Source organism: Panthera pardus, unplaced genomic scaffold (assembly GCF_024362965.1).
Source record: "Panthera pardus isolate Hobbes unplaced genomic scaffold, ASM2436296v1 HiC_scaffold_24, whole genome shotgun sequence".
NCBI lineage: Eukaryota > Metazoa > Chordata > Mammalia > Carnivora > Felidae > Panthera > Panthera pardus.
In genome coordinates, this window is record NW_026526810.1 from 107,631,591 (window position 1) to 107,645,755 (window position 14,165).

Sequence of the window (14,165 nt, forward strand, 5' to 3'; positions counted from 1 at the left end):
TCATCCTGTCTTTAAACTTGTGTCTTGTTAAGTCCAGCGGGACAGTGAAGCCTGCACGTGCACATCCGCGTGACCCTGTTGGCCTATGGTTTTTGTGATGCACGCAGTACGCTTTCCCCAGAACAACATCAAATAGAAAAATGTAAAACACCACGACAAGTCAAGAGAGACGCCATGGAAGAGAGGATAAAACTTTATAGTTTAGTGCCCTTAATGGCACGGTGTTCCCGCCTTTTGAACAAAGGGCCTTGCATATTCATTTTGCACTGGGCCCTACAAATTATGTGGCTAACCTCAATTAAGGCATTTGTCTGAGTGCTATTTAGTGGAGCCGCCGACATGAGGAACAGGTCCCTGGGATATGCGGACCATAATTTCCAGCGTGGAGGACACTAAGCTCCACCACCGGTTACCTTCAGGACCACACACACACACACGCACGCATGCACACACACAGCTTGTAGCGGCATGCAGAACAAGTATCAATTTCACTGTGTGCGCAGGCACTCTAGAACCTCCATTTCAGGCTCTTGGGTAAAATCCAGATGGGGGATGATTGCATCCGAATCTGGGCCTCGGGAATTTCATGTTTGTGAATGCCCACGTGGAGAGCCGGGCCTACAGAGGATCAGTGTGAGGTTCCCCGGGCTTGTCCTGCACGTGCTGTCACGAGGAGACTGAGGCGAGACCCTGGCCCCCCGCCCCGAATCCTTATTCCATGGGGGTGGGAAGAAGAGGCAAAGTCACCCTGCCCGATTGCGGGAAACGAGAATCTGGAGAGCCTGCTGCCCCCCAGTGCAGGTGCTCCGAGAAGTCACGGAAGCGGAGCATAGTGATACCACTAGAAAACGTGGACTAATGGGCCTTCCCGCAAGCAGGAATGAGTAAGTGGGTAAAAAGAAGGGAGCAAATGCCTTTCTAGGTCTCTCCCAGGACAGGGAGAGGTAGCCGTGTGTGTTTGTGGTTCCCTTTTGGGTGGGAAAGTGGGAGAAGGGCGTAAATCATTCTTCCTGCAAAGACCTGAACTCCTCAATCCTGTGAATGGCATGTGCCCGTCTATAGTTTGCTGGAGTTGGAAAGGGGAGCTGCCTTCAATTTTTCTTGTTGCAACTAAAGACTTCAGGAACATCGCCTCTATCCTGGGGCATGAGGTCGTGGTAGTAGAAAAAACGCTTGGCAATCGTGCAAAACATACCACCCAGATTTTCCCCACCAGAGAGAACTGAGGGCGTGAGGCTGCATGAAGCCCCCACACTGAGAAAGGCAGACGATGGGATTTTAGTTCTTAAACCGCACAGAGAAGTACTTTCCAGGTTGATGTGGCTTTGCACCCAATGGACAACAAAAGAAACAGACCGGTGGTCATTGCGGCCTCCTGGTGATCCAGCTGGAAGAGGGCAGGGCACCCTGATTCCTCCAGGGATGGTGCAAGGAATAGGGGTAGAGTCTGACGCCTCCTCTCAGAGACAAGTTGCTCAGTTTCCAGCATTTCGTTCCCCTACTCCAGATGGGTTCCTGCCTCCCAGATGGCTCTGCGGAGGCTTCCTCTGTGGTGCAGAAGCCCAGTGGGGGATGCTAGGACTCGCTCGTCCCTGGAGACTTGACTTTTGCCCATAGCCTCTCCTTCCTTCTACTTTGGAGGACCTACATAGGTGCTAACCCTCTCCTCTTTGTCTGTCGTAGGCCGTGCAGAGAAAAGCAGGCTCAGGCCACCTGTAGGAAGGGCCACCTGAAGCCACACCTGTCCAGGAAGCTGGGGTTTGAAGGGGGACAGGGTGCGAGAGGGCATTTGTAATATCCTGTGTCGGCCGCTGAGGTCCCTCTCTCGGCTGCCACTTAAGAATGGAATGTGCTCCGAAGGGCAGCAGGTGGGAAGACACAAAGGCCCCTTGTCTGAGCTGGTGCCCACACGTGGGGTCTCCTAGACGGCATCTCCCGGGAGCTGGAGCTCACAGCCCTGAGGCCTGCTGCAGAGATGCGAGGCCTGGGCCCTTGTGCAGAGTGAGGGGTACAAGCCAGGCCCCGGGTCTGGGTGTGAGAGTGGTGGGGGGTGGCAGGGGGGAGCGGGGGTTGAGGGGAGAGGCGCAGGCCCAGCCTTTCCTCTCCCGCCCTCTTGCCTTTTGGAGCCCGCTCTGCCGACAGGGCTCGGAGGGATCGGTTCCCTCTGCCTGGAAGGAATGAAAAGGTGTATTGTGCAAAGAAGGAAGGTCTGGTTGCCAGCCAGGAATTAGTCCTGCGGAGGAGAGGAGGAGAAGGCCGAGCAGAGGAGGCTGGGGGAGGAGGCTCAGAGAGATAACAGGAGGTAGGGAGGAGGGAGAGAGGCCGGGAGGTAGCGGGTCACAGGCGGCTGGCCCAGACAGGAGGCCTGGGTTGCGGCTCCTGGGTCCACAGGTGTGAGGCCCGAGGCGAGAAGTGGGGGAAGGAGGGAGGGAGGCGCTGTTATCTTACCCAGATGCACGTGCTCTGGGAGGGGAGGAGGGTCAGAACTTCAGACTATTTACTTAATCCCTTGGAATGTCCTTTCCTCGCTCTGTTCTTTGGGCCCCTTGTGTTTCACGGACCCCTTTATGGGCACATGTGTGGTAATTAACACGTGCAGTGTAGGTCCCGGGCCATGTGTTTGAGTTTCAAATATCCATTGATCTGGGGCACTCCCATCTTGGCTCCCCTCCCCTTCTTCTCCTTTGGTCCTTGCCCTTGAAGAGTGATGCGGGGGGGGGGGGGGGGCAGGGGGAGCTGGGGGGGCACACGTGCCTCCACATGTGTGTTATTGGTGCTTCAGAGGACTATCAGAAGAGAGCAAGAAGGCCGCCCTTGAGCTCTGACGATCTGCTGCTAAAACAGTTGGAGGCCGCAGAAGCTGAGGTAGAGATAAATTTTTGGTTTCAACCGAAGCAGGTCGAAGGACAGCTGGGCAGAGGCTGGGAGGCAAAATGCGTTTAGAGATCATGAATTTACCCAGAGCAGATTTTCCCGGCCAACCAAGGCTTGCAGATTTTCCCAAGGTGCCTCTTTCTGGGGTCTTGATGCTAATGAAAGTGGACGATTTGGGGAGCTTCCAGGATTGCTGAATACGGAGTCAGGGACTGGTCCTGGGCTTGATTGCTTGTGAGGTGCAGGAGGGGAGTTCTCAGCCTCTAGGGGGTGAGGGCCGGAGAGCATTTGTAAAATTCTTTCTGCCAGTTCTCTGGGAGCTTTCTTCTGTGCACCCAGGACCACGGAGATCCCGGGCTGGTGCTTCTGTACACAGCGAGTGAAAGTTGAGGGCCGTCAGGAGTTTTCTGCAGTTTGAGTATTTCCTACTTGTAAGAGGTCTAGGATTTAGCTGTTTAAGGAAAGTGAGAGAAAAATGAAAACATTAGCAGGCTCTGCCTGCATTTTCTGCACAGACTTCTGTACTTGTCAAGCTAGTGTTGGAGAGGGGCAGTACTCCCAAAACCCAACCCACCTTTAATTTGTGGAGACTTGTTATCCCCCCTGAGCTGCTCCATACTGTGTGCTCTCAGTAAACAGTGAGTCACAGTTATTTGTCGTGGGTCCCTCTCTGCATCTCAGTGTTTAGAATCTTTCACGGAGCCTGGTCTACAGGTTGGTGCCGGCTCAGAGGACCTATCGCTGCGGTGGTGGATGAAGCAGAGCTCTCATTCAGGGCTGAGGGATGTGCTTAGGGCAGGGTCTGGCAGTCCCCAGACAAAGGGGACTGTGTGGCCTCCAGCCTCGGCTCTCCTGTGGTCGGCACACCTAAAGGAGGTTCACCTCGCTGCCCTGAGCCTAGCTGAGGTGTGCGAGGCTGGCTGTCTCAGAACATTCCCCAAGCGGAGCATCGTTCCTGCTCAGATGACTTTAACCTCTTCCCAGCTACCTCTCTTTTCTCTTCCCCCAGCACTGAAGGAGAGGCTGGGTCAGTAGTCGAGCTGTCGGCATTGCCATCAGATGGCAAAAGTCTGACTGCCCACCGTCTGGGGCTGGATTTGATTGGAGACGGGCAGCTGCTGACCTCTAGGGGTCGGGCCTCTGCTCACATCAGATTTCCCCAGGGACAAGCATTCTCTCTCATACGGTGCCTGATGAAACAGAACTGTGCCTCAGCAGCTCCAGGCCCGCGAGAGGCGGTTTTTTGCTCTCTGCATGTGTGTTGCCGCTGTTTGCTGGTGTCCCGAGCCGCCCTGGCCAAGCCCGGCACTTCCGTGTACCGGCTTTGTGGGGTTCGGTTGCAGAGGGGTGTGCCTGGGTGTGTTTGAGTGCTCATGCGTGTGCTGTATCTCTTTCCTGCCCCACCCCCCGGTTGGCTCATGGCACTCAATCCCGGCCCTCCATCTCAGTCCCTATTCTGGGGTCTCTGAAAGAAAGCTATGTGTGGAGGCTACTAAACAAAGAGTTTGAATCCCTGCCATATCCCCACTTCCGAGGACCGGAGAGGAAATGGGGTTTAGGCATCTGGAAAAGCCTCCTAGTCATAGATCCTTATGAGTCCCTGGTGTTACTAGTAACCTTCGGTGTATCTACTTGGCTTCTTATTCTTTTATTCAACAGATATTTATTGAGAGCTTCCTAAGTGTCAGGCTCGTTGCAGTCACTGAGGACCCAGTGACAAGTAACATGATGAGAGTCCTGGCCTTACCCTGTGGAACCATTCTAATGGTTCTTAGCCTCTTCTTACAGAGGTTATCTTCAGATGGAGGTAAAGCCTCCCAGGGAGCACAGATGTCTAGATGCTGGGAAGCTGTCACCTGGGCAGGGAGGCAAAGCAGGTGACCCCTTCAAGCAGCCCTGGTTGGTAGTTCCCATGGCCAGAGCCTCTCAGGAAGGGCCCTCGGAGGAGGCTGCCTGGGCATGGGCCCACTCACAAGTTCTTGATCCCTCTGTCTGGTGCCTTTGTGGGACCCCCCGGAGTGCAGGTGAAGGCTCAGAAATTGTCAGGCCATCGAGACTACACTGTCCCTTGACTGAGTGAGTTCAGTTCCAGGCGTGGCCCAGTAACCTGGACAGAGGCAGGGATTTCAGCCAGTGGGTGCAAAGGTCTCAGGACCACGTCTGAACCACTTATCGCCAGCTCTGAGTGCCATGGAGCTCCCAGGGGAGGGGCGGCTCTCAGGTCCTCCTCTCCCAATTTTGTGACTGCTGAAAGAAAACTGAGATTCAAAAGCAGCTTGTTGTAAAGTTTCTACGGAAAGGCAATGGAGCTAGAAGAGGTAAAACCATCTTGAAACGAAAAATTACGTAGGAGGGACCATTCTATCTGATTTTTTTTAAACAAAGAGATCGTCAGTGCTTTACTCCCCCATGTCCCGTTATGAATTTCCAACTCATACTTCCCTGTGTTCTTCTGAACAAATGCTCTGACCTCTCCCCTTTTAGATATGTTTGTTTCATTTCCTATTTTAAAAATGACTTTTTTTTTTTAACGCTTTTAGGTTCACGGCAAAATTAAGAGGAAAGTACACAGATTTCCCATATAGCCCCTGTCCTGATAAAGGCACAGCCTCCCCCATTATCAACATCTGCACCAGAGTGGCACATTTGTTACAATTAGTGAATCTTCACTGACACATCATTATCACCCAAAGTCCATAGTTTGCATTAGGGGTCACTCTTGGTGTTTTACTTTCTATGGGAATGGACAAATGTATAACGACATATATCCACCGTTATAGTATCAGAGTTGCTTCACTCTTCTAAAAATCCTCTGTGCTCTGCCTGTATATGCCTTTTCACCCCCACTCCCCACCCCTGGCAACCCCTGATCTTTTTACTGTCTCCATAATTTTGCCTTTTCCAGAATGTCACAAAGTTGACGTCCTGGTACTCTGATTAAGACTTATACTGCTGTAGTAATCAGGACAGTGTGGCCTTGGCCAAGGGATAGACACAGAGATGAAGGGAACAGAGCAAAGAACCCAGGCCTGTACTTCTATGGCCAACTGACATGACTAAGGTGTACAAGTAGTTCCAAGGTAGAAGGCACCACAGTGACTGGACATCCATAGGCAAAAACAGAAAACCCCAAACCTCACAACAATATACAAAAATTTATACAAAAATTTATACAAAAATTAACTCAAAATGGACCTCGGACCGAAATGTAAAATGTAAAAACTCTTAAAACTTTTAGAAGAAATCACAGCTAGGTGAACCTAGAGCTTTTGTGTCTTAGAACAACTAACACATGGTCTAAGAAATTGACAAACTGGACCTAATTGGGATTAAGAACTTGCTCTGAAAGATCTTGTTAAGAGAAAAAAAAAAAGTACAGACTGGGAGGAAATACTTACAAACCACATATATGACATAGGACTTCTATTTAGGACACGTAAAGAACTCTCAGAAAGTCAACAAAATACGAATAGACATTTCACCAGAGCATCTATGCAGGGGGCAAATAAACACACAAAAAAGATGCTCAACATCATTAACCAAAAAGAAATGCAAATTAAGATCATGATACGGTACCACGGTACACCTGTTAGAAGAGCTAAAATAAAAAATAGTGACAGTACCAAAGGCTGTGGTGAGACTGGGTCCTTCATGCATTATTGGTAAGAATGCAAAATGATACAGCCACTCTGGAAAATACTTTGGAAGTTTCTTTACAAAGTAAAGAACTAAACATTCATTTACCATATAGTCTGGCAATTGCACTCGTGAGCATTTATTCCAGAGAAAAGAGAACTTGTGCGTACACAAAAACCTGTGCAGGGGCGATCACGGCAGCTTTACCTGTAGTAATCAAAGAGGGAAACAACGCAGGCATCCTTCAGTGGGTGAAACACAATGGTGCCTGTACGACTCAGCCATAGGAGGAAATACGACTCAGCCATAGGAGGAAATAAACCGTCGGTATGCACAACTATGGCTTGGATGGATCTCAAGGGCATTATGCGAAGTGAGAGAAGCTGATTTCCAAAGGTCATATACTGCATGATTCCATTTGGAGAACATTCTAGAAAGGACAAAATTATAGAGACAGAGAAAGGGTTAGTGGTTGCCAGGAGTGAGAGATGGGGTGCACGAAGGGAAGTGTGATTATAAAGGGAGATCTTGGTGGTGATGAACTCGTTCTGTATTCTATTGATGGTGGTTACACGAATCTGCACATGGATAAAATTGCATAGAATTACACCACCTCCCCCCCACACACACACATATACACAAATGAGTACGTGTAAAACTGGTGGAGTGTGAATAAGCTCTGTGGATTTCACCAGTATCAATGCCCTGACTCTGATATTGTACAGTAATGAGGTTACCTATATAATTTCAGGTTACCTATATATTTATGTTAACTATAAATATGTTACCCCTGGGGAAACTGGGTGAAGTGTACTGTATTATTTCTGCAGTTTCCTGGGAACCCATCATCATTTCAAAATAAAGAGTTAAAAAAATCAGCACAGTTCTCTTTGTGCACCCAGCTCTGAACTGACTTTGCCACTGGTGGTTCCTTCTCCCCCCTCTCCCTGCTCCACTCCCTCTTCCTTTTTCTCCTCTTCTTCTTCCATGTCTGGTCTATTTTTTCCACCAGCATCATGTTTTTACTCTTATTCATGGGAATGTGGAGCTTGAGGACTTAGGGAATTGTTTGCAAAAAGACCACTTTAAGCTTGTTTTTACTTCTTTTGGGAGGGAGTGTGCAGGTGGGTAGATGGAATGCAAAACATTGATCTCTTGCTCTGGAAAGGACCTGAAGGGCCCAGATAACCTCTGTTCTCAAAGGTCAGGATTAGGAAAGCTCACAGTACATTTCTGAGCCTTGTGGTCATGGGACCTGCATCTTAGGAAATGTTGAGGTTGACTAAAATTCCATCCTCCTCCTGGTATGATTTGGGCCAGTGCCTTACAGGACTTTCGCAAACAGGCACTGTTGTCTCCCTGTGATGCCCAGATTACATCATTTCAACTTCTACACAAGGTCTCTGAGTCACACACTGAAGGGGTTGGTGGCTCTGGTGTAAATGTGGTCCCTTCAAAAGCGCGAACCTTCCAGTACTTCCAGTAGGCTGAAGTTTATCTCTGTGTCTTTGGAAAAGATGACCAATGGCAGCCTAAAAAGAATTCAAGAGGGAGCGTGACCCGTGATGGACATGGTTTGGGCAGAGCCCAAGAATCCAAGGGGGACTTGGGATCACTGAGAGACCTTCCGAATCTCAGGAGGGGGGTGGTGATTTCTTTTTTCTTCATTCTCCAAGGCTCCTCAGTCTCAGAGACCCCAAGAGATGGCATTAATACAGATTCCTCCTCTGGCCCCTTTGACACATTTGCTTTTGAAGGACCTGGAAGAGAAAGCTCTTTGTATGTGGTCAGAATAAACTCATTGTACACCCAAACAATTAACTCCTCAATGGACTTGCCAGCGCCTTGAAAGGCACGGCCCTGCTTCCCTGGACCTCTTGGGCTCTATTCAATCCCTTAAGCACACCAATGTTTTTGAGTTTTTGTTTTGTTTTGTTTGTTATTCTGAAAAGTCTTTCGCTGAGAATAGTCAGAGCGGATCAACATTGTCCTCAGCCCGCATTTATCTCCACTTGCCAGCGAGTGTCAATCAGGAATCAAAAAGCCAAACAGAGGAGGCTTTGAACGGTGTCATCGGGGGTCGAAGTGACTTCCAGCTGTCTGTGCGTGGGCCAGGCCTTCTCGCAGGGCAAGGAATCGTGCTGTCACACAAACCCACTGTCTGGACAGTCTTGCAGAGCCCGTGTGGGGCTGTAACTCTCTGGGGCCGCACCTCGAGGCCGAGGCATGGCTGGGGGTTGAAGAAATTGCCAGGGCCCTGGGGCTGGGCCATTTCCACTGCTGCTCACTCCCTTGGGGCTTGAGCACATCACTTTCTATCCCCAAGACTCGATCTCTTTTTATCTGCCTGGTGGCTTCCTCTGTGCTGGCCAGTGGTGAGAACAGATGAGGAAAGCCACCTGCCAAAAACTCGAGTGTTGCAAAATGTGGTACCATTATTGCTGATCTTGACGTTATCCTTGAGATGTTCTGTCAAGTTTGCCTCATTCATTCATTCATTCATTCGTGTAAGCTTGCCTTGTTTTTTTAATTGTTCTATTTTTTTACTTTTTTCGTGTTTCCAAACTTACTTTTTTTTTTTTTTTTTCTTTTTTTGGCCTGGAAGAAAAGTGATAATCTTTGAATTGGCTTTTTTTTTTTTCCAGTGTTCTCTTCTCCTTGTTCTGGAAGAGTATTGTGGTATTAAAGAGAACTAAAGTCTTACTATTTGAGGTCCAAAAGAACCACCGACAATGAGCATCAGGCATCACATCGTCCTGTGCATATATGTAAACTGAGATTTCAGATACGTTTTTCTTTAAAGTACATGGGAGGGTCTCCACCCAGATTAAGAATCACTGAAATAACAGCACTACCTCCCCTTTTGTTTTAACAGCTTTATTGAAGCATAATTACATGCCATAAAATTTACCCATCATAAACGTCCAGTTCACTGGGTTTAGCACAGAGCGTTGTGCAGCCGTTACTGGTGAACATTTCCATCGTTCCAAAAAGAAACCTTGTACCCATTTATAGTTATAACCCACTGCCTCCTCCAGTCCTAGGCAACTACACAGCTGCTGTCTATCTCTATGGGCTTATCTTTACTAGGCATTTCATAGAAGTGGAATCATACAATAGGTAGTATTTGCACATGGCTATGGTTTCTTTCATTTAGTATAATGCTTTTGAGGTTTATATTGTCACACGTATTAGTAATTCATTCTTTTTCATTGCTGAGCAATATTGCATCATCTGGATATATCACCATTTGTTTATGTGTTCGCCAGTCGACAAACATTTGGATTGTTTCCAGTTTGAGGCTATACACATAATGCTGCTATGGATATTGGCATACATGCCTCTGAGTGGACATGTTTTTCTTTCTCTTGGTTGGCTTCTCAAGAGTGGAATGTCTGGTAGAATGATAAGTTTATGTTTAACATTTTAAAGAAATTGCAAAAACGGGGGCACCTGGGTGGCTTAGTCTGTTAAGCGTCTGACTTTGGCTCAGGTCATGATCTCATGGTTCATGAGTTCAAGCCCTGCATCAGGCTCTGTGCTAATGGCTCAGAGCCTGGAGCCTGCTTCAGATTCTGTGTCTAATGTTTTTTAAACATTTTTTTTTTTTAAACATTTTTAAAAAATTAAAAAAAAAAAAGAAATTGCCAAACCGTTTTCCAACATGGCTACTCCACAGCAATGAATGAAGGTTTCAGTTTCTCCGCATCCTTGCCAACATTTGGTATTTTCTATTTTTTAAAATTTTAGCTATTCTAGCAGGTTCATAGTAGCACCTCAGTGTGGTCTTAATCTGCATTTTCCTGACAACTAGTGACGTTGAGCATCTTTTCATGTATCCATTAGCTGTCCATGCATCTTCTTTGGTGAAATGTTATTAAAATATTTTGTCCACTTTAAAATTAGGCTGTTCATCTTCTAACTGAGTTGTAAGGTTTACTTTATTTTTTTTAATTAAAAACTTTGATAGGATTTTAATTTTGTAAATCCGATTTTAAAAGTAAGTGGCTGGATAAAATGGTTTATTCTCGTGGTATTTATACCTTTAAAGTCCTTGCTCATACTTAGTGTCCGAAGGCCTTTAAAGTCCTTACTCCTGCACAGTATCCTGAGACTGGGAAGGCAGGCATACTTCATTTTTAGAAGAGGATATCCCTGCCCAGAGAAGATAAGTGCAGGGTTCAGTTTTCAGTTTATGGGATGTAAAGCCAGAATCTGGAGTGTGACCCCACTAGAGACTGGGGAATTGAGTGGAAGCTTTTCCCTCTCCCCGGGGCCCAGTGTGGGACCTGGTATTGTCCCAAGGCTTGCCAGGAAGCAGCACTGATGTGGACCTTGGACCCAGGCCTTGGACCTATGTTTGGTAGAAGGGTGCGTTTGTTTGCTGGGTTGGAAGCCAGGTGCCCAGGTGCCCGGAGATGATGGTCAGAGGGTCCTGTTGGCTTTGGCTTGGCTTCTCAGCCTTTGGGCAGCTGAGTTTCACAGGTGGCTCTCCTGGCGGCAGGGCACTTTGTCTTTTCTCACTTCATAAAGATTTCCATCTAGGGCCTCCATTGTGGCAGCACAGCTGTATCTCTTCACCCTTGGTGACCCTACGCTGCAGGAAGATCCACTCCCTGCACGTGGCTTCATGCGATGTGGGCTCTGGGCCTGCATCTGGGTAATCGCGGAGGTCCTTGGCCTGCAGAAGTGCAGAACTTCCCCCGGGAGACTGGAAACACTTCTTCCTCTCCTTGAGCAACAGACCTCTGCTGATTGCTACACCAGATGGGCAGTCCCAGACTCTCATCTGGATGATGGGCGAAATAAGCAGAATGTTTTCTCTTATCCTGCTCCAGAGAGAGTTACAGCTCTTGGAATACGGGAGGATTTTAGTTGAATATGAAAATGCTGCATGAACCGCTTTTCACTTGGGTTCTCACCGTTGTCCTCCTGGGAATGTTTGATTTCTCACTTTCCCTTTGTTGCCCTTAAGACTTCTAAAGTGAAGCCACCCGGTGTGGAGAGGCTGAGCACACCACACTAGGCTATTTAGACTGTGAACTCTGCATCCGGCAGGAGCAACCAAATGTGCATTGCAGCTGCCAAAAGACTTCATTCAGTGGCTCATTGAATTCAATGGAAAGAGGTGTTAATAGAGTCAGGGGAAGTGATGCTATTAAACAAAATGACATTGTGTGGTGCTGCTCTGTGTTTATTCTCCCTCAATGACTTCCAGATCAAACTTCCACAGTTTTGCATCAAAAGATGCCTGTTCAGGACTCCAGTGTGAGGCAAATAAGATGTCCAGCTAGTTAACTCCTCTCCCTCTGCTATATCTCATTCCCTGGAATGATTGTCACATAGTTGGGGATCGCCTTGGCCCCTGTCGGAGTGGGGTCTTGGTGTCAGCACAGGGGAATAATAGCAGGGTCAGGTGTCACACAACTGTCGGATTGCTGGCCTCAGCCTCCAGCCACGATTAGGGTCTCTATAGCTCTCCAGTCTTAAGATCCCAAGGGTGGGGTGTTGGTGCAAGAAAGGGATCAGAACTCTGTGTTCTTCCTCCCTCCTTGATAAGATGCAGGGAAGTCGGCCAAAGGTCTCGGGAGCTCCAAATGGTGGAGGGTTGTTATTATGGGTGATCTGACTGGCGTCTCAGAGACTATCTGAGAACTTGCATTCTCCATAGTTAATGAAATAGGTGAAGGGGATTAAGAGGTACCACCTTCTGGTTATAAAACAAATAAGATACGGGGATGTAACGTGCATAGGGAATATAGTCAATAATAGTGTAACAACTTGGTGTGGTGACAGATGGTCACTAGCCTTACCGTAGGCTGTATGCTTGAAACGAATACAATACTGCAAGTGAATTATTCTTCTGCTAAAATAAACAAACAAAACCGAAAGCTTAAAAATAAGAGCCATTGGCAAAACAAGCAAGCAAATAGAAATAAATGACTGACTGAATAAAATGACAACAAAATAGTCGATGCTTGGAGAATAGAGTGTTCAGTTGTAAAAGATTTCTGGGGGATGGTGTAATCGTCACACTGCCTGAGACCCTGGGGTTCTTCTTCCCTCATCCCCGCCCAGGGAGAATACAGAGAAATCTCTCATCTATGCATTCTCAATGGCGGCAGAGATACCAAGCAGGTGAAAATGGATTGGGGGTGGCAGGAGGAAAAAGAACTCTTTGCTCTTTTTACATAGAAAGCACAGCTATACATACACCACATCAACAGAAACACAGTGTACCTATGTTATTGATAGTTCATTAGGTAGATGATTAAAAAAAAAAAGAGAGAGAGAAGGTCTAGGTGGGCAATAATGAAAAGAAGTTGAGAGACACTGCCCGACACTAAGGTTGGGGTTCTTGATGAAAAAAACTCAAGAGTCCTGAAAGGTGGGTAAAGTCTACACTCGCTCCTGACCTGCAGAGGGTCTTGCCCCTCAGGGAGCTGCCAATGTTGCTGGAATGATGTAGATTAGGGTTTTGTTACTGGGCACCTCCTGCTCCCATCATCTCTGGTACAAATTTCAGAACAAATCCAGGGTGCAGTTTCCCACATCCCCTTCCATTTTGTTTGCCCCCACCTCAATGGGAATTGGAGAGCATGATGTTTCACAGTTAAAAAAATGTTCTAAGGGTTCCTGATTCTTTTCACTTTGGCATCCTGGAGACAGGATGGGCCCTCCTGCCCTTCTCTTCCCTTTTAGGTGAGGCTAGAGAAATAGCTAGGTGTTCAAGAGGGAATAGCACCACGGTCTGGTGTTTTCCTGAAGCTCTTCAACGAGGGCCACTAAGTACTATGCTGGTACCTTTCATAAGAGGGCAGGACGGAACTCGGGACACCAGAATTTTATGCCACCAAGTATGCTAACCTTATCCTAACCTGCCTGGGCAAAACCCAGGGCTGCTGGGGAAGATGCCTGCCCCCCACCTCAGTTTTCCTGCGGGGAGGACCAGGGCTGACAGAGTCATCATGCTGGTACGTGCAGGTTAGTGAGGGAGGGCCCTCCAAAGCCATGACAGTTGAGCTCCCTTTTGTCCCTCCCCTGGAATGGTGAACACACAGCTGGGTTTGTCTTACTCTTGGCGTGTCTCTGTGGTTCTTTTTTCCTTCCTGTTCTTGCTTTCTATCTTTCCTTTCTCTTTGGTCTCTTCACTGGGACTTGGCCGGGCCATGTGCAAACCCCAACCATTCAACAGTGCTGGAGAGTAGATAGTATTTACCTCAATAATGGTAGTCTCTTTTCGATTCTTTTTAACCCTCAATTCAGATGACGGGTCTAAGCCGACACCCACGATGGAGACTCAGCCAGTATTCGATGGAGATGGTAAGCTCTTTTATTACTTACGACTCTAATTCTCCCACCCGTGTTTAGATTTGAGGAACATCCTTTCTTTGGATGTTTGTGTAAGCTTTATTATTAGTTTTTTCTTTTTTAATTTCAATTTTTCCCAGTTTAGTCTGGGTTGTTTTAACCTTTTAAAAAATGCAAATCCTCCCAGGAACTGGTACACTCTCTACTTCTGGAAAGGTCCTCTGTTCTAGCCAGGCTTCCTGCCTGGCTGCTGATGTCCAACAATAACACAGCCTGGATGGACCCTTTGAGCTGCCAAGACCGAGGAGCCATGGCTGAGAAAGACAGGCCAGCACTGTCCCTTC

The 14,165-nt window shown here is 47.7% G+C and overlaps 1 protein-coding gene and 1 long non-coding RNA gene across 4 annotated transcripts in view; one reads left to right on the top strand and one right to left on the bottom strand.

Moving 5' to 3' along the window:
* Window positions 1-14,165, top strand: part of SMOC1 (SPARC related modular calcium binding 1) — a 157,134-nt gene that overhangs the window by 106,945 nt on the left and 36,024 nt on the right. For 2 of the 3 annotated variants that reach the window (XM_019451398.2, XM_019451399.2), the window contains exon 6: window positions 13,744-13,833. In XM_019451398.2, coding sequence (XP_019306943.1) covers window positions 13,744-13,833 — 90 coding nt within the window. The remainder of the gene's footprint in view (window positions 1-13,743; window positions 13,834-14,165) is intronic. The other variant, XM_019451400.2, reaches the window with a different exon arrangement.
* LOC128773029 (uncharacterized) lies at window positions 179-6,847 on the bottom strand. The gene is made up of 2 exons (XR_008417250.1): window positions 6,718-6,847; window positions 179-3,325 (listed from the first exon to the last, which is right to left on the bottom strand). It is a non-coding gene; the product is annotated as an uncharacterized LOC128773029 (long non-coding RNA).